Raw genomic sequence first — 16,802 nt, 5'->3', positions numbered from 1 at the left:
AGAACTGCAGCTCTCAGCGGAGGCGCAACGCTGTCTTAGCCTTCAAGCTCAAGCACACGCCCTCATAGACAGCATACCATGGTGCACCATACTTCGAGCGATCTCCTATGCATGTACAGGTCAGATCCTGGGGGTAGCAAGTTTTCGAAGCGGGTCAAGCTTGCCCTAATATCGCGCCCCTAATATGTATAATTCCTGAGTGACTTTACGTGTTCACTATCTGGGTTACGCGACTGGCCAACCGACGGCAAGCAGCGAGATAGCGGCAGGTCTAGGTCAGGCCCGGACCCTTCGGAACCTACCGGCTGTCTTTGGCGGTGAGGGCGAGCCAGTGAACAACTCCTCGGCGGCCTAGGCTAGCGACTGCCTTCGAGTCCGACACGGTCGAGCGAGCAGTGCACGATGGCCAAGAAGAAAAGCAGGGCGCCCGGCCGACATCATGCCTTCTACGTGGCCGTCATGGTCACAGGATGGCTCCTTCCACCTCTGGCAGTCCTCATGAGGTCAGTATCTGCCTCCCGTGCCACGACATCTCGTGCGACAACGGCGTGACTCTGTGCTGATCAACCGGCAATGACACTGCAGGTTCGGCTTCGGCAAGGATTTCGGCATCAATCTCATCTTGACCATCGCCGGCTACATTCCCGGTCACTTTCAGTGCGTGCCTACTGCTCACGAGTATCGCGCCCTCGCTAACCATCGATTATCATTCAGTAACTTTCTCATTCAAAACTGTCGAGACAATCGCAAGCGAGGCAGAACACCCAAATGGGGTACGTTGTTCACACTCTATCTGCGATCACAACATTGAGCGAGAGTGCAGCTCTGCGGTACGGACTCGTCAAAGATCACGACAAGGAAAAGAAAGCCAAGTCGGATTGGGCGAACCGGTTCGACGAGCGGACGACGACGAATCGCTACGATGGCGACGAGCTCGCAGAAGACGAATGGGGCAATCCCATCGCAGCAGACAGTCGGACGAATGCGAGTGCAAGCAAGCCCTCGAAGAAGCGCAATGGCGGCGGCTGGGTTGCAGAGGCCGAACGCGCAAGATCTGCCAAAGCGACCCATGCCACCGTCACCGATGGTCCCAACGGTCTCTCGGGACCCAACGCGCGCGATCTGGAACGCGTGGAGTCAGATGACGATGCCTCTCTTGCACCTGCAGAGCGAGAAGAGTTCTACAGCTCGACCGGACGAAGGAGATCGAGGAGCAATTCGATCAGCGCCGGTTCCATGCACGATCCCCGTAATAGCAGAGTCCAAGATCTTCTGCCAGGCGAGGGTGACAGACAGGCGAGAAATGCCAAGGGCCGGAAGAGAGGATTCGTCAGGAATCTCGTCACCGGCTCCTCGGGCACAAAGAAAGGGCAAAGTCACGCCGACCTCGATGCCGGCGGTCCTCGTTTCGATACGGAAGAGGACGACAGTACGAACCATCGGGATGCGAGTAACTACGGTCTCGGTCAGGGCATTGATGAGGTCGCCTCAGCTCTCGCGCCTTCGCATGCCAGCAGAAGCTCTACGCCCCGTCGATCGGGTGCCAACGACCTCGACCACCAATTCTGAGCGTGTCCGTTGCCATTCTGTCTTATGTATTGTATAGCACCTTACAACATCTTGCCGAACCCATCACATCACCGGGACAGGGGGGTATGCATGAGCGTCAGAAGAGCGTGTCTTCGTCCCTCAGATACTCGCCCACGTCTGCCTGATTGAAGACGATGATGGACGTCGGATCTAGCTTCCGTGTATCCACCGTCGACCGCGCGGTTACGCCGAAGCCCTGTGCTCTGCCCGTCAGCTGATCTTTGGAGTGGATGCACATGACAGGCGGACCAGCGGTACATCTGCCATACTGTAGATGACGACGCCTTGGTGCTCAGGCGTGTCCTCTGTGATTCTGCCCAGGTGCGCCTTGACGACATGATTACCATACAAGAACGGCATCTCCCCGTTCGGCTTTATCCAGACCTTGTACTTTGCATACTTGCCCAGCCAGTCCAGGGCAGTCACATGCAGACGAAATTTGCCAGTCTTGCTGAATTTGCCCATACATGTTCCCAATGACATCAGATTCGGGCGGCTGATCGAGAGTGCTTGCTTCATGATGGGCTCTGAGACGTAGTACACTCTGTCTCGGTGTAGCCTGAAGACGTAGGGCTCGTCTGGACGGTCGATCAACTGGACGAGATTGCTGCCCAGGTAAGCCGACAGTTTTGTGAACATTGTCTTGTGCTCGTCATCTGTCAGTGGCCGCCTGCGAGCAACAATATATATCAGATCAGACGGGGAAGAAGGCGGGCGAGGACTGACATGCTGGCTGTCACAGACGAATGATCGATGTCAATTCTTAATGGGCCAAAGAGCAAAAAGTCAATCGACGCGTCGCCTTGCTCTGCTGCTGCGCCAGCCAGCGTGTACAGCACAGCTGCCATCATCGTCGCAAGACATGGCTTCGGCAGAAGCTGCACAAGCCGAATGGAGCGACATGACCGGCGAAGACGGGATTATGGACGAGGCAGAACTCATACTGCAAGACAAGTTTGATTACAGCGACTTCCGTCCATTGCAAGCTGAAGTCATCAGACGGTTGCTCGTACACGACAAGAGTGCTGCTCTCATCCTACCAACAGGCGGTGGCAAGTCACTCTGCTTCCAAGTACCCGCGCTGTGCCTGAAGGGACTCACCTTGGTCATCTCGCCTCTGATTTCCTTGATGAAAGATCAAGTAGATGCCCTCAAGCGGAAGCACATCGAAGCTGCCTCGCTCGATTCCTCGCTCTCGGGCACAGACTACTTTGCCGTCATGGACAAACTACGCGAAGGAAAGCTCAAGATACTCTATGTGGCCCCCGAAAGGCTCGAGATGGAGTCCTTTGTCAACATGATCAAGCAGACTCGAATTGACCTCATGGCCGTCGACGAAGCGCATTCGGTATCTGCATGGGGTCATACTTTCCGACCTACCTACCTCAAGCTCGTCAAATTTGCGCAGGATCTCAAGATACCTCGTCTTTTGCTGCTTACCGCGACCGCGACGCCCCAGGTCGCGAAAGACATGTGTGAGCAATTCGGCGTGGACGCTGTCAAAGGTCTCTTCGTTGCACCCATCTACCGACCGAACCTCCACATTTCCGTCGCTAGCGTCATGGGTGAAAAGAGCAAATTCGACAAACTCGTCGCTTTCTTGCGTGCAACAAGGGGATCCAAGATCATCTATGTCACCACTCAGAAACAGACAGAGGATCTGAGGCACAAGCTCTCAGCTTCTGGTTTCTCCAAAATCGACTGCTACCATGCTGGCCTGTCTGCAGATGCTCGTTCGTCTGCTCAAGATCGATATATGAAATCAAAGGATCACATCATCGTCGCGACGATCGCGTTCGGTATGGGACTGGATCATCCGGAAACGCGCGGCATCGTGCACTATTGCCCGCCTCAAAGTCTGTCTGGCTACTCGCAGGGGATCGGCAGAGGTGGCAGAGATGGCAAACGATGCGATTGCTACCTGATCCTCGATCAGTCAGATCTGCCTACGCTCAAAGCACTCATCCGTGGCGATACACCATCGAACAGAACGGTCATCGGCTGGCTCAAAGAGTTCTTGAGTACCCCAACGGACACAGACAATACGATCTCGCAGAATCTGATGAGCATGTCGAGAAAGTGGGATATCAGAGAGACTTCGCTAGCCATCTGTTGCGTCAAGCTCGAACTTGTCCACTGCATCTTGCGAGCCACTTCGCCGTTCAACGTCACATATACCTACGATGTCCTGCGTCCCGACGAATGGGCCAAGGACACAAGTGAGGTTGCGATGGCCATCAAGTCATGTAACACCAAGAAAGTCGATACTGTCAATCTGGCAACAAGCGCCTCTATACCTCGTGCACAGATTGCTCAGAAGTTCTCTGAGCATGAAAGGTTGGGCAACTTTAAGATCTCGCTTGGCGACCGCCGGCATCGATACGTCGTGACCGGCAGGATCCCCAAGGACCTCGATACGCTCGGCACGCAACTGGGCAGTGAGATTCACGCAAGGGAAGAGGAAGCAATCGGGCGATTGAGCGACGTGTTAGAATACGCAAAAGGCGACACTTGCTACGCGCAACAGCTTGCCACCTACTTTGGTGACAAGGATGGGTCAGTCAGGTGCTCCGGAGCGCACAATAGAGCTGACAAGATGACAGAGTACCGAACGGCCAGTGTGGAAATTGCAGTCGATGCTTGAGTGGCAAGCCTCTCGAGCTCTCACCACCGGAGCCACCGCAGGCTTTCACCCGAGCGATCTTTGACAAGATCTTGGCTACCTGTGGCGTACGTGACGATCCGCGATGTCTCGCACGATTCGCAGCGGGGATCCGATCACCCCGGCTGAGCTACAATCTGCGCCTGACCTCCCATGCAGACTTTGGCGCGATGTCAGGCGTCCTCTGGGAGGACGTCCTCTCGGCGTCGGAAGAAGCGTGCAAAGAGGCCAACTATGTCAATACTATCCGATCGAGCTCGCCGACAAAGCGAGCCTCTGCCTCTGGATCTTCGAGCAAATCGAGCACTGCTCGTGGACGTGGGGGATGGAACAAGCGAGGTAAGCGCTAGATGGACGCTCTATAGAGATCTGTGTCACGAAGTGTTGTTGCCATCAAATATTGCAAAATCGCGTCTTTAGCTTTCTTTATTAGCTTCAGCCCGTCACTGGACAGACCGAAAATGCCGTTCTATGAGCTCGTCTGCATCGCAATCCACTATCCCCAGTATGCGCCCATCAAAGATCTTGCTACAGGGCTGGCGAGCTTTGTGAAAGCGCAAGGAGGATGCGTCAGAAGTATCGACTACCAGGGCAGCAGAGTATTACCGACGTAAGCTCTCTTTCTCTCGTTCTTGGGTTCGCCCGGAGCACTGCTCATTGCATCGGAGCCAGCATCATGAAAGCACACAAGAGTATCGATCCAAAGAGTCTGCCTGGCGAGACGAGAGCCCAAACACAGGGAGAGTGCGTCACGCCAGGCTAAGATGTCTATCGCTCTGTAGCTGATACACTTTCTCGATCACACAGCTACTGGACGATGAAGTTTGATGCCAACCCGCCAACGCTGAAGCAAGTCCGAGAACGATTGATGAACGATCCCCGAGTGCTAAGGTCACCCGCAAGCTCTGAATCGTCTGGTTATAGCTAATGCAATGATGACAGATCCACGTTGCTCAAGCTCGGCGTGACCTTCGAGGATGTCATTTCACCTAAGATGGACATGACCATGGCAAAGAGGCAGGAGAGGTAGTGATGCGATCTGGCAAAAAGAGGTCACACTGTTGTTGTACAAGCACTACTATGCAAATCAAGCTTCATCTTGCTTACGTCTCTTTGCGCTCTTGACTGATGCTACAGGCATACTCACACCATCCTCGCCTTCGCCGCCCGATGCCGCTCCATCGCTGCCCTCACCAGTATCGTCTGCCGTCGTCCGTTTGAGAGCCTTCATCTTGCGCGATTGCAGCTTGCTGAGATCTTGTCGTCCCACGTGGATCCTGCCCACTTTGTCGCCCATCTCGTCAGTATCGACATTCTTCTTGGCCTTTGTCGCAGCGGGCTTCTTCGCTCGCTTCATCGCTTGCTTCCACAGCTCTTCCACGGGAGCACGATGCCGTCGCAGTCTGAAATCGAAAGACGGTCCCATCTCTGACAGTTCGACACGAGGCAGCCTCTGGCCTGACTTGAGCAGCCTGACGTTGTAGACTCGGAAGTGTATGAGTGGCAAGATAGAGGGCGCTGTGCCCGAGGTAGGCAGGTCGTCATCTACAATAGACTGAATGGGCGCGTCAGATCCAACTTGCGCATCGCCGGGCAGACCAGCAGAGATGCTGATGACATAATCGAGTCCGGTCATGTTGATCGCAGGCACGACTTCGCCCTGGTACAGATCTATCAGCAGTGAGCGAAATTGAATGTAGAGCGGGTGGGTTTCGAAGAGCTCGCCAGCGAAATGAAACATCGGCTTCAAGCCTGGCGCGACTTTTGCTCCCTGCCGTACTGTCTGAGCTCCAACGCGCTGTGCACGCATGCATGATGCTCACGGGGAAGTCTGTGATGGGACGCGCGTGCTCGATGCCGACTTCGAGCATATCGAGTATCTGATGCTCGAACAGGCGAGCGAGTACAAGGTTGTGCGGTCGTTTCTTCGAGTGTAGGCCGACACAGAAGAGCGAGGCATCGTTCTTCTGAGACCAGAATTCGAGTGACTTTGCGTCCTCGAACGGATGGACATCGTTGCGCTTTGAAAATTGTAGACCGTCTGGCTTTTTCAATTGACCCTGTTCGAGGCAACGTCAGCTCGGCAGGAGAGAGTCAAGAGCGAGCTTGCAAGATCCCGCAGTGCGGTGTTGACGAGCTGACTGGTGGACGTGCCTCTGACAAAGATACATTTTTTGGCTCCTTCGGCTGCTTTCGACTCTCGCGCCTTGATGATGCGCTTGCCCTTTGCAGTCTTGGGTGGGCTTGCACAACTAGGTCAGCTGAAAGTCCTGGCAAGGAGGCGGGGCGACTCACTTGACTGCCAGCATAGCTCTAAGACCCAAGACGAGCAGTAGCTTTTCCAAAAAAGTTGCCGCGACACGCTCGAAGCTCAAAGTCGACGTCAGCGTGAGCGAGAGTGACTGCCAGCTGCTCGGCTGGCGGTGCACTCCGCATGCGTGCAGGCACAGCTTGATCTCCCATGCGATGACGTCGGTCCTCACGAGCTCGATCGCCTCACTGGCTCTCGATAAATCTCAGCCTACCTCATCGAAACCCCAAGCACTGCCAGCAGAGCTTCTGCTCCACATCTTCACTCATCTCGAGCACCGTACACGCGATCTGGAAGTCCTCTCTCGCTGTTCATGGCAGTTTCACGACATTGCAGAGCCGCTGATGTACGAACGCATCCGCATCCGAGACGCCAAACGGATTGCGCCGCTCTTTCGTACGCTCGTCAATGGCCGCCTCGACAGGTTGTCCTGGCTCAGGCATCTCGAAGTCAGGAGTTGGCCCCTTTCAGAGAAGGAGAGCGTGAGGGATATGCTCTCTGAGCAGGCAGCTCATATTGTCCGCCTTGCCAAGAGATTGGAGACGATCATCTGGACCCGAAAGGGCTCAATGTCAAGGCAGCTCTATCTGGCTTTGATAGGCTCCTCACTCATCAGGCTCGAGATCAACGGAGATTCGCTCAGGTTCTTTACACACAGCGACCTCTCCGCCCGGTCAGCTATGCCGACGACAGGCTGCGTTGTACCCACGCAAATGGTGCCAACACTGTCCGCCGACACCAGAAGTCTGCGCTCCTTCAGTGTCGTTCTGCCAGACGAAGAGGGGATTCTCAAATTATGTCTGGTGCTCGATATCATGCCCATCGAAGACCTGTCAATCATATGCGGTCAAGGAGCAACAGTGTCAGCGGATATGGTCGAGTATCTCTTCAGAGTTCTCGAGGCTCGCGAGCATCCGTTACGTACTCTGAGGCTCTTGGGCCTCACGACCGGCGCAGACACACGCGGCCTCGCAGGACCCGAGCGCGCCTTCGCCTCGCTTTTGAACCGAGGCCAATTGAACTATCTGGCGATCGATGGTCCTCTCGCTTTGGCACTGCCTCGGCTAAAACGCGGGCACGACATCGAAGAACTAGTCCTGGCCGTTCCTGATGGCCCCTTAGATGTAATGACGACCACGATGGCCTATGGCATCCGCAGGCCCCACTCGTTGAAACGACTGACGATCTACAATCGTCACCGACCGGGAGGACCAACGTTCGATCGCCTAGGACAATCCATGCCATGGATCCTCGCTCGACCTGGCCTGCCGGATCTTGAAAGTTTGCGGCTCCAAAATATACTTTTGGAGCTCGAACAGATAAGTGCTATCGAGCGTACGGCTAGCCTGACGGAACTCGTGCTGCATCTGACCTCAAATGTCACCCTAGACGACTTGGCTTGCATTTGCGAGAAGAGAACGAATCTGCAAAGTCTGCATTTCTTCTCGGAGAATGAAGCGACGGCGGAAGACGCCATGGGCACGCTCACGCAACTGGCGCAAAGCCTGCCGCGACTGACCGTCATCGGATGGAAGACAAGGTGCCTTTTCGATCGATCCTCTTCTTCTTGAGATCTGACGTGAAGCGCCAGAGTATGGGAAGTCGAAAGATACTTTGCTCATCCGTCTGATGAGCACCGTCGTGCAAAGCTCGTGCCGTGGGATCAGCCATACTGGCCGCCAGCACTGACGATCATGCAGATCTAAGCACGCTGTAGCAGAGCATGCAATCTTGCATCGGGCTGCTTGCCATTCCAGCCCTTGTCGTTGAGCCTGGGTAGGCCCCACTGTTCGATGGCATAGCTGGCCGAGACCGATCCATAAGCGGCTGCCTGGTGCGCGTCGCCCGAGCAAGTCTGCATGCCATATGCAAGACCGCCCAAGAAGGCATTGCCTGCTCCTGTCACATCCACGATCTTGGTTGTCGACTGGTGGTATGCCGGGCACCATTCCCCACGTCCATTCTGTAGGGTATAGGCGCCAGCTTTGCCTGAACGAACGCAGACCACCGAGTCGGCGCGCATGCTCTTCGCTAGTCTGGTCGCGCACGACTCTATATGAATCTTCTCGCTCATAATGCTGGCCGATAAAGCGAAGAAGCCACCTGCTTCGGTATGGTTGGGCGATAAGATATCAATGGAGGGTAAGACACTTTCAAGGTCAGCGAGATTGTCTGCTATGCACGAATCGGGTATCGGCTCGTAGAGCAGCTTCGTAAACTGATAGTGCGGTGTAGATGCTCTGAGATGCTGGATCTCTTTGCAGATTTCTATTGCACGACTTGGCGAGCAGACAAAGTGAAGCCAGGCAGGATCAAAGACGCGTCCCTGCTCGAGCGAGTCGATGTGCGATGCAGGCGTCAGCCGGAGCTTCGGCGTGAGATAGGCAAAGCCTCTCTGTTCTTCTGGCATGTAGATATTGACCGCTCGGGTCGTCTGTCGAGACTGATCATCTCTGAACGTCCACATGGAGCCGAATGAGTCGAGAACAGCTTGAGCTTCCTGTAGCCAGTCGTGACCACGATCGACGATCATGCGTATGCGAGCAGCATCGACCCATATCCTCGCACCGACCGAGGCGTACGTGCCACCGCCGCCAATCTGTTGGACGAGACCCTCTTTGGACCGCGTTGGCAGAGCTGCGTGCAAGAGGGAGTCTGGCTCTGTGACGCTTTCGAACTGGAATTGATCGAGGATGAACATCCCCAGGGTTGCCAGCAGGATGGCATCCATCGGGTCCTCTCCGCGGTCTTATCAGGCGATTGGCCGAACTCGCGTGGAGCAGCGGGACGACATGTGACGGACCCTCCCTGATGCTTTCTCAGCAACAGTGCCCATTCTCCAGCAGCAGACACTCGTCAGGAGAAGCACTGTCGCAAGCCGAGATCAGAACACAAAGCAAGCATGACGGGCACCATGAAGGCTATCGTCATGAGGGCGCCTGGCCCGCCTGACTCGCTCAAGCTCGAAGAGATGCCCATCCCAGAGCCAGCACCGGGCAAGGTGCTCATCAGAGTCCGGGCAAGGGGCATCAACCGCTCCGAAATGTTCACTCGACAGGGTCACTCCCCCGGGCTTCAGTACCCGCGCGTCCTCGGCATAGAAGCGTGTGGAGAAGTCGTCGCTGCGCCCTCTGGGGAGTTCGCGCCTGGTGATGTGGTGGCATCCATCATGGGTGGGATGGGAAGACTCTGGGATGGCGGCTATGCGGAGTACTGCCTCGTACCGGCCACTCAGATCCAAAAGATCACGGTCAAACTTGACTGGGCGACCCTTGGTGCAATGCCTGAGATGCTCCAGACTGCGCATGGCAGTCTCTTCCGATCACTCCAGCTCAAGGCGGGCGAAGTGCTGCTCGTTCGAGGCGGCACGACTTCTGTTGGACTCTCAGCAGCAGCTCTGGCGCGCAATGCGGGCGCCAAAGTCATCTCGACGTCTCGTAGCGCTAATCGTGTCGATCTACTGAAAGCGAATGGAGCAAGCGAGACGATCGTTGACTCGGGCTCAATTGCTGCTGAGGTCCGCATGCTGTACCCGAACGGCGTCGACAAAGTGCTCGAGCTCATCGGAACGGTAACGCTGCAGGACTCGCTACGATGTACTCGAGAGGGAGGTATCGTTTGCATGACTGGTATCGTTGGTGACTCTTGGACACTGAACGATCTCAACCCGATGGACTTCATTCCCACTGGCGTCTGTCTCACTTCCTATGCTGACCCGAATGCCTGTACGTCTGTTGCGCATAGGCTCTGTCCGCCATCTGACGAGGACTTGCCGCAGTCATGAAGATACCCATGAATGAGCTGGCACAGCAAGTCGCCGACAAGACGCTCAATATCACGATAGGCCGTACTCTCAGCCTAGAAGAGATTCCTCTCGCGCATGAGCTCATGGAATCCAACAAAGCCGGTGGCAAGATCGTTGTGCTCTCTTGAGTCCCAGATGGGTCAGAACGTGGCGACCTTGCGTTGCTGTGAGGCTCGAGATGGGAGGGACTGTCGTCACTGTTGTGGTGGAGAACGCGTCAATTGATATTTGCGCCCTGTTTCTGTCGCAGCCTGTGTGACTAGCGTCCTGTCCCGGTCCGCTATCAGAGCATCTGCAGGATGGGCTTCTTCTGCTGCATGCAGGATCCGTCCGAGCACCCGTCTACTCGTGGATCAGTGGACGTTCATGCTAGGCCAAATGGCGAGGAGAAATTGCCGGCCTACGCTGCAGCGAGCTCTCACTGTACCTACGATGACACGACGAGCAAGCAGATCTCCTTCATCGAGAAGATCATCGAATCACATTCATCAGCACTACAAAAGCTATCGATGGACATGTGGAACAATCCAGAGACCGCCTACAAAGAGTTCAAAACTCGAGACTTGTTCGTCAAGTTCCTCAAGAAACAGAAAGGCTGGCAGGTGACGGCCAATTGCTATGACATCACGCCCGCATACGAAGCCGTCTTCACGCACAAGCCTACATCCTCGATTGGTCAGACTAGGGTCGTTGGCTTCAACTCGGAAATGGATGCGCTGCCGGGCGTAGGTCAGGCTTGCGGTCACAACCTCATTGCGATCGCCGGCGTAGCTGCAGCGCTAGCAACTGCTCAATCTCTGGTCAAATTCGATCTGCCCGGTCAGGTGCGCTTATTGGGCACACCCGCCGAGGAAGATATTGGCGGCAAGATCGATTTATTGAAAGCGGGCGCATACAAATCGATGGATGCCTGTCTGATGGTCCATCCTGGGCCCATAGACGGTATGCTGCCAATGCTTGCCATAGCCGAAGGCTCGATCGAGTATACCGGAGCGGGATCACATGCCGCTGGTGCACCTTGGGAGGGGGTCAATGCGCTCGATGCCTGCGTCATTGCCTATACATCTCTGTCTGCGCTTCGGCAGCAGATCAAGCCGAGTCAGAGGATACACTGCATCCTCAAAGGCAGCGAAGACTTTGTGCTCAACATCATACCTGCCAAGGCCAGGCTCGTCTTTGCAGCAAGATCAGAAACGCGAGCAGAACTAGAAATACTCAAGAAGCGCGTTGTGCAATGTCTGGAAGCAGCAGCGCTTGCATCTGGCTGCTCGACGAACAACAGCCTCGTTTGGTCGATGGACTATGACGAGCTGCGCAATTCGCCGCCGCTCGCAAAGGAATACATCCGCTATATGAGGGAGCGACAGGACTTCAATTTCCCTGACGAGGGTCCCACGCTAGGCTCGACAGACTTTGGCAACATTAGCTACGCCTTGCCTGCGCTGCATCCCATCTATTCGATCCCCATCGAGCCGGGTCAGGGCAATCATACGCCGGGTTTCACGCGCGCCGCGGCTACACCAGAGGCTCACGCGAAAACGCTACGTGCTGCCAAAGGCATCGCTGCCTCTGGCTGGCGAGTTTTGACGGACCACGCTTTTTCCAAGGAAGTGAAGGAGGCATTCGAGGAGGATGAGAGGAAAAGACCAAATCTTTGAGCTCCTGTGTACTATCTTGTTGTCAGCCAGTGCATTTGCATTCGCATCAGTCTGGCTTGGTTCAGCATCGCCTTTACATCGTCACTGACGACCACTAGGAGACGATGCTTCCCAAAGGGTCGCTCGCTCTTCTTACTTGACCGAGCACGGAGCTCATCAATGGGCTGTCTGCCGATTACTAAGTTGATCATCCCAGAGAAGAGGGAACACAGATGCCAATACGAGAGAACAGTAGCTCACCATGCATTTGACACAAACAAGCGAGCGACAGAAGTTGTGAGGCTCGTCAGGTCATCCCTTCAGCATACTTTGCAAGCATTCCTACTAAGATTGGCAAGCAGAGATCCTGTAGCGATGGTTTTGTATATCGAGCCTATCTGATTCGATCTGACGTCCATGTCTGGTCATCGTAAGCGTGTATCGCTCCATTGCTGCAGCGACAGAGTGCCTAGACGAAATTTGTGGTCGTCCAAAGAGACGAGCCAATTTTCGCGACTCATCTACACGCACGCGAGGCTGCAACGTGGCATGCGAATCTGCTGGCTACTTCCATTGATCAGGCTTGTACAGACTACCCGATGGATCTAGGGTAAACGTGCGACCCAGACCACGATGAGCTTCGACCTGGAAGGGCTCATAGGGTACGCTCTCGCCATCGATGGAGATGTACTCTTTCGCAAGCACCGGGCTCACTTCATTCGATTTGACCTCTTCCGACTTTTCATTGTGCACCTTTGCGACTTTGCCCTTTGTCGCTCGTCCCTCTGGCGTGAGTCTGTAAGCTTCAACGCGATAATATTGCACATTGGAGTGATGAAGCGTGTTGCCTTCGCCTGCGCCATCCAGACCCTGTCGGACTTCATCAATGCAGCCCTGAACCAGGAAGACATACTTACAGAGAGACCTTCATAGCGACTGAGAGGCAGAGCAATAGAGATGTCGATGAGGCCATCGCCACATGCAAGTGGAAAGGGCATGTAGTCCTTTGCAACATACGGTTGCAGGCCCGCATAGACTGTGCTGACCGGCCCTCTGAACGTCGTCCATTTGCTCAGACCAGGCGCAACATCTAATGGCTTGTCGATAGAAACTGGTATCGCTTCTTGTTCAGGCAGCGGATCTTGTACTGTTCCGAAGCGTAACCTCGGCAGACTGTAGTCTTTTGAGTTAAGACTTCCTTCTTGTGCTATTGTGTCTGTTGCGCGCTTTTTGTGGTCATCTACTAGAGCTCCTTTACTCTCCTTGGTGGTGCCTTGGCCAACTATGCGCATCGACAGCGTGCAGTTGTATGTCCTTTCGCTCAGCACGCCTTGCACAAAGCCAAGCACGAATCGCGTGTCGCCCATCCATCTATTGTCCTCCGTCCCCAGATCGACATCTGCCATCAAGCCGAAAGCTTGCGATAGGAAGGAGAAGTATCTTTGGCTGCCTTGGGTGACCGAAGCGAGATCGATAGACATGGGACGACCTTTGATAGCTACTAAGCACTGATACGCGGGATTTCGACCCCGTGCAGGCGAGCTGACGTTGACGCCGAACGCGTTTGCTGAGCCGGCAGGTAGTGCGGCGAGAGGTGTCATCAGAGCTTTGCGCGCGTCTGTTCGCAGTGCTAGGCCGTTCAAGATCTCGTGCACCAGACCATCCCCGCTGACGATAGCGATACCGTCGTATTTTTCTAGATCTAATGTCTGACAGGCTTGCTTTGCATGATCGCGCCCCTCGGTGACTGCAATCGACATAAGCTCGCGCTAGCTGCACTAGCTTTGTATGACAACTCACAAGAGACGTCAAGATGGCAACCGGCTGCTTCAAAGATGGGCTGGCACTTGGTCTGCCATATCGCCTTTGCCTTTCCAGGCCCGCTCGCTGGGTTTACAAAGACTTTGAATCTGCGATGTCGTCGCGTCGCTGTACCTGAGTCAGCCGAGCAATATCGTCGGCGGCTGCTGGCGTACCTGGATAGGCATGGGCGAGCAGACGCTCGATCCATTCTTGTGCGACAAGCTCGTGATGCACAGGCACTTCGTACTTGAGCGTGCGTAGTTCCGCGTCTGTAGATGTTTTGAGACAATGAACCGTCAAGAGCAAGTCATCCAGGCTAGGCTGTCTTTCCAGCTTAACGTCCAAGATGATGTCATACGGTATACGTTTCGATGAGGTCCTTGAGCCTGAGTCAGGCATGCATCAGTCGCCGCCGCGGAGGTAGCGACGGAGCGCGAGAGGCCTACCGCGTTTAAGGACGAATGAAGCTGCTGCACTCGTGATGGAGGCTGCAAACGCTTCAGCATGGCCCGGAACAAGAAGAGTGACATCACAAACGCCTGTGGGTGCCTGTGACGACAAGCTCTTCGGGGCCGAGGAAGAGATTGGCGGGATGCTGATCTGCTACGACGAGGAGCTCGTTCGGGTCCGCTGTTGTCTGCATAGACGCTGCCGAGCCATTCGATGACATGTGACCGTGTGCATGCTTCCTTGTCGTTCCCGAGCTGGCGTGACCCTTGCCCGGACTGTGCATAGCTAGCAATTTCAGCTCGAAGGCTCGAAGCTCGAGCGCTCAAATGGGCAAAGTCAAAACGCGCTACTTATCGAACTGATCGACTATCACGAGCCAATGGCCAGTCTCCTACGACGAGCACACAGCTATGTCGCACCAACAGATACTGTCGACCACCTCGTCATAGGCGGCGGCGTTGTCGGCATGGCTATTGCGCGCGAACTGGCTAAGATAGCACCGACTTTCGTCATCGAGCGGTACGGTCTGTTTTAGTCGTCCAAGTCCACGCTGAGGACCGAGACGCGTCAGGAATGAGAACACTGGAATGGAGACAAGGTGAGTGTGCATTCATCATTTCGAGAGCTCGGGCAGGGCGCTCATTGTATCGCATGTAGCAATCGCGGCTCTTGGGTCGTCCACTCAGGTGAGATCATCCCTGGACAGGCTTTTCGCCGTCGAGGAGGTCGAGGCTGACGAACGGTCTGTAGGCATATATTATCCGGAGGAGGCTCACAAGACCAAGCTGTGCATCCGAGGGCGGCAGCTGTTATACAAATATTGTCTGGCGAACGATGTGCCTCATCGCAAAGTCGGCAAATTGATCATTGCTACGTCCGGAGAACAAGTTGCGCATCTCGACAAGCTACACGAGAAAGGCAAGAGGCTAGGCATCCCACTTCAGATGCTCTCTGGCGCCGAGGCGCGAGAGCTCGAGCCGGATCTCTCTCCGAACTGTCAAGGCGCGCTACACAGCCCCGAGACGGGCATCGTAGACGGGCGCAAGCTCATAGATGCGCTCCACGCCGATGTCATTGCTGCTGCCGAGCGGTATCCTGGCGGCGGTGGCGAGGTCTTGACGAACCATAGAGTCGTACGCATAGACCGACATGCGAGCGAAACCAGCAGTAGCAAACGAGGTAAGGAACATCAACAATACGTTGTACAGATCCAGACAGGAGCAAATCCGTCCGATAACATGTCAAACGGGGAGACCTCGGCGGTTTTAGCGAAATGTGTCATCAACGCAGCAGGTTTAAGTGCCCACCATATAATGTCGCATCTGAGGCCGCCAGACGATCCGCAGCCTATACACTACTGCAAAGGATCGTATTTTGCTTATCAAGGCGAAGGCGCAAAGCATGTCCGCCGGCTGCTCTATCCTTGTCCAGATCCCGACTTTGCCGGTCTCGGCACGCATCTCACCATGAATCTCGATGGCAACATCCGCTTTGGTCCCGATACAGAATGGCTCAAGGCCCCGAACGATGCGATACAGGCTTCAGAGTCCGATTGGTGGCAGGAACATCTAGCGCCGACTGAGTCACGGATGGCCGAAGCGATCCAGGCTGTCAAGACTTATCTGCCCAATGTGGTAGACAGCGGCTTCTCGCCAGATTGTGCGCTCTTACTCTCTATTCGTAACAAGCTAAACATCGAGACAGATGCGGGTATCCGGCCCAAGCTCAAGCCGGAAGGACAAGCGGCAGACGACTTTTCAATCACGCATCCATACCCCAATTTCATCAATCTGCTCGGCATCGAATCACCCGGCCTCACGAGCTCTCTGGCGATTGCCGAGTACGTTCGGGACCTCGTCAAACGAGAAGTCTGGGGTCTTGGCCGCAGTCATGGCAAAGTCATCAGCGGCGCCGGTAGGCTCGACGAGCAAGCAAGCGCTTGGGCTTGACAAGTGCGCTAGCTATTGCCGCATACAACCTCTCCTCGCATCACAGGACGTCTTTGGTACTTGTGATCTCGAAATGAAGTACAGCCCGGACTTCAGTAATGGCTGATGCATCTGGCGATGTCTAGATCCGCGATATTCGTCGGGCGCTTCAGGTAGCTAGCAGGAAGATGCCTCTACGCATACCAGAGCCACCCATCGTAAAGCGGTATGGCTGACGCCTTGCGAAATCGCTTTGCCGTCACATCTGCATACCGGCGGTCTTGTTACATTGCGACGTCGATACAGACTTCCGGGCCAGTCTGAGTGTCGCTACTCCTGATGAAGCCACGCAATGACGGCAAGCTGCCTTCCTGTGTTGTACCGCGCGCAGATTTGTCTTCGATGAACAAGAAATCCAGCATATGCCCATGAGGTGTGCCACTCGGGTTCATTGCTTACCAAGAATTGCTGAAGCGACGGAAGCGACGTTGTCGAATCTGGGAAGACGTCGACACACGCGACGGGCCTTCGAGCTTCGAGCATCGTGACGACATTGGCGAGTCCACTAGCTCGCCGGAGCTGGCGTAGCTGTCTGAAGCCATGGCCAGTGCCCGGG

At 55.1% G+C, this 16,802-nt stretch overlaps 13 protein-coding genes across 13 annotated transcripts; 8 read left to right on the top strand and 5 right to left on the bottom strand.

Moving 5' to 3' along the window:
- Positions 1 to 286: 286 nt before the first annotated feature.
- On the top strand, positions 287 to 1,906 carry L969DRAFT_90742 (uncharacterized protein). Its single transcript, XM_014709837.1, has 4 exons — positions 287 to 503; positions 586 to 657; positions 715 to 773; positions 824 to 1,906. Exons 1-4 carry the CDS (start codon positions 403 to 405, stop codon positions 1,567 to 1,569), a joined length of 978 nt encoding a protein of 325 aa, XP_014565323.1. The 5' UTR covers positions 287 to 402; the 3' UTR covers positions 1,570 to 1,906.
- Positions 1,667 to 2,441, bottom strand: L969DRAFT_97161 (uncharacterized protein; the record flags this gene model as incomplete). The annotated part of the gene is made up of 3 exons (XM_014709836.1): positions 1,667 to 1,786; positions 1,840 to 2,260; positions 2,317 to 2,441. The coding sequence occupies 3 exons, from the start codon at positions 2,439 to 2,441 to the stop codon at positions 1,667 to 1,669; spliced, it is 666 nt and encodes a 221-aa protein (XP_014565322.1).
- Positions 2,442 to 2,512: 71 nt separating this feature from the next.
- L969DRAFT_54396 (uncharacterized protein) lies at positions 2,513 to 4,602 on the top strand (the record flags this gene model as incomplete). Its single annotated transcript, XM_014709835.1, has 2 exons — positions 2,513 to 4,146; positions 4,194 to 4,602. The coding sequence occupies 2 exons, from the start codon at positions 2,513 to 2,515 to the stop codon at positions 4,600 to 4,602; spliced, it is 2,043 nt and encodes a 680-aa protein (XP_014565321.1).
- Positions 4,603 to 4,713: 111 nt separating this feature from the next.
- On the top strand, positions 4,714 to 5,180 carry L969DRAFT_54575 (uncharacterized protein; the record flags this gene model as incomplete). The annotated part of the gene is made up of 2 exons (XM_014709834.1): positions 4,714 to 4,862; positions 5,060 to 5,180. 2 exons carry the CDS (start codon positions 4,714 to 4,716, stop codon positions 5,178 to 5,180), a joined length of 270 nt encoding a protein of 89 aa, XP_014565320.1.
- Positions 4,939 to 6,590, bottom strand: L969DRAFT_67375 (uncharacterized protein). The gene is made up of 4 exons (XM_014709833.1): positions 6,548 to 6,590; positions 6,363 to 6,495; positions 6,076 to 6,312; positions 4,939 to 6,023 (listed from the first exon to the last, which is right to left on the bottom strand). The coding sequence occupies exons 1-4, from the start codon at positions 6,559 to 6,561 to the stop codon at positions 5,340 to 5,342; spliced, it is 1,068 nt and encodes a 355-aa protein (XP_014565319.1). The 5' UTR covers positions 6,562 to 6,590; the 3' UTR covers positions 4,939 to 5,339.
- Positions 6,591 to 6,718: 128 nt separating this feature from the next.
- L969DRAFT_97158 (uncharacterized protein) lies at positions 6,719 to 8,252 on the top strand (the record flags this gene model as incomplete). Its single annotated transcript, XM_014709832.1, has 3 exons — positions 6,719 to 8,103; positions 8,155 to 8,187; positions 8,231 to 8,252. 3 exons carry the CDS (start codon positions 6,719 to 6,721, stop codon positions 8,250 to 8,252), a joined length of 1,440 nt encoding a protein of 479 aa, XP_014565318.1.
- Positions 8,253 to 8,265: 13 nt separating this feature from the next.
- On the bottom strand, positions 8,266 to 9,294 carry L969DRAFT_97157 (uncharacterized protein; the record flags this gene model as incomplete). Its single annotated transcript, XM_014709831.1, has 1 exon — positions 8,266 to 9,294. One exon carries the CDS (start codon positions 9,292 to 9,294, stop codon positions 8,266 to 8,268), a length of 1,029 nt encoding a protein of 342 aa, XP_014565317.1.
- Positions 9,295 to 9,465: 171 nt separating this feature from the next.
- L969DRAFT_20156 (uncharacterized protein) lies at positions 9,466 to 10,496 on the top strand (the record flags this gene model as incomplete). The annotated part of the gene is made up of 2 exons (XM_014709678.1): positions 9,466 to 10,288; positions 10,342 to 10,496. 2 exons carry the CDS (start codon positions 9,466 to 9,468, stop codon positions 10,494 to 10,496), a joined length of 978 nt encoding a protein of 325 aa, XP_014565164.1.
- A 171-nt stretch (positions 10,497 to 10,667) lies between these two features.
- L969DRAFT_54557 (uncharacterized protein) lies at positions 10,668 to 12,026 on the top strand (the record flags this gene model as incomplete). The annotated part of the gene is made up of 1 exon (XM_014709830.1): positions 10,668 to 12,026. One exon carries the CDS (start codon positions 10,668 to 10,670, stop codon positions 12,024 to 12,026), a length of 1,359 nt encoding a protein of 452 aa, XP_014565316.1.
- Positions 12,027 to 12,286: 260 nt separating this feature from the next.
- Positions 12,287 to 12,439, top strand: L969DRAFT_54447 (uncharacterized protein; the record flags this gene model as incomplete). Its single annotated transcript, XM_014709829.1, has 1 exon — positions 12,287 to 12,439. A coding segment is annotated over one exon (153 nt), but the record flags the coding sequence as incomplete, so codon positions are not given.
- A 130-nt stretch (positions 12,440 to 12,569) lies between these two features.
- On the bottom strand, positions 12,570 to 14,541 carry L969DRAFT_54632 (uncharacterized protein; the record flags this gene model as incomplete). Its single annotated transcript, XM_014709828.1, has 6 exons — positions 12,570 to 12,875; positions 12,923 to 13,752; positions 13,806 to 13,934; positions 13,982 to 14,194; positions 14,255 to 14,296; positions 14,346 to 14,541. 6 exons carry the CDS (start codon positions 14,539 to 14,541, stop codon positions 12,570 to 12,572), a joined length of 1,716 nt encoding a protein of 571 aa, XP_014565314.1.
- A 96-nt stretch (positions 14,542 to 14,637) lies between these two features.
- Positions 14,638 to 16,207, top strand: L969DRAFT_26496 (uncharacterized protein; the record flags this gene model as incomplete). Its single annotated transcript, XM_014709683.1, has 4 exons — positions 14,638 to 14,777; positions 14,830 to 14,856; positions 14,916 to 14,944; positions 15,009 to 16,207. The coding sequence occupies 4 exons, from the start codon at positions 14,638 to 14,640 to the stop codon at positions 16,205 to 16,207; spliced, it is 1,395 nt and encodes a 464-aa protein (XP_014565169.1).
- A 40-nt stretch (positions 16,208 to 16,247) lies between these two features.
- On the bottom strand, positions 16,248 to 16,729 carry L969DRAFT_54656 (uncharacterized protein; the record flags this gene model as incomplete). Its single annotated transcript, XM_014709827.1, has 3 exons — positions 16,248 to 16,328; positions 16,391 to 16,516; positions 16,646 to 16,729. 3 exons carry the CDS (start codon positions 16,727 to 16,729, stop codon positions 16,248 to 16,250), a joined length of 291 nt encoding a protein of 96 aa, XP_014565313.1.
- Between the last annotated feature and the right edge of the window lie 73 nt (positions 16,730 to 16,802).

This window comes from Mixia osmundae (assembly GCF_000708205.1).
Source record: "Mixia osmundae IAM 14324 unplaced genomic scaffold scaffold_13, whole genome shotgun sequence".
Taxonomy (NCBI): Eukaryota; Fungi; Basidiomycota; class Mixiomycetes; order Mixiales; family Mixiaceae; genus Mixia; species Mixia osmundae.
Note: the sequence above shows the minus strand (reverse complement) of the source record. Positions and strands in the feature narration are given on the sequence as shown.

Excerpts from the sequence above, each read along its gene's own strand:
- L969DRAFT_90742 (XM_014709837.1), top strand. The coding sequence starts at position 403 with ATGGCCAAGAAGAAAAGCAGGGCGCCCGGCCGACATCATGCCTTCTAC. Across the intron at positions 504-585 it reads CCTCTGGCAGTCCTCATGAG|GTTCGGCTTCGGCAAGGATT; the intron begins GTCAGTATCTGC and ends ATGACACTGCAG. Across the intron at positions 658-714 it reads TACATTCCCGGTCACTTTCA|TAACTTTCTCATTCAAAACT; the intron begins GTGCGTGCCTAC and ends ATTATCATTCAG.
- L969DRAFT_67375 (XM_014709833.1), bottom strand. Across the intron at positions 6,313-6,362 it reads ACACCGCACTGCGGGATCTT|GGTCAATTGAAAAAGCCAGA; the intron begins GCAAGCTCGCTC and ends TGCCTCGAACAG. Across the intron at positions 6,024-6,075 it reads GTCCCATCACAGACTTCCCC|GGAGCAAAAGTCGCGCCAGG; the intron begins GTGAGCATCATG and ends ACAGTACGGCAG.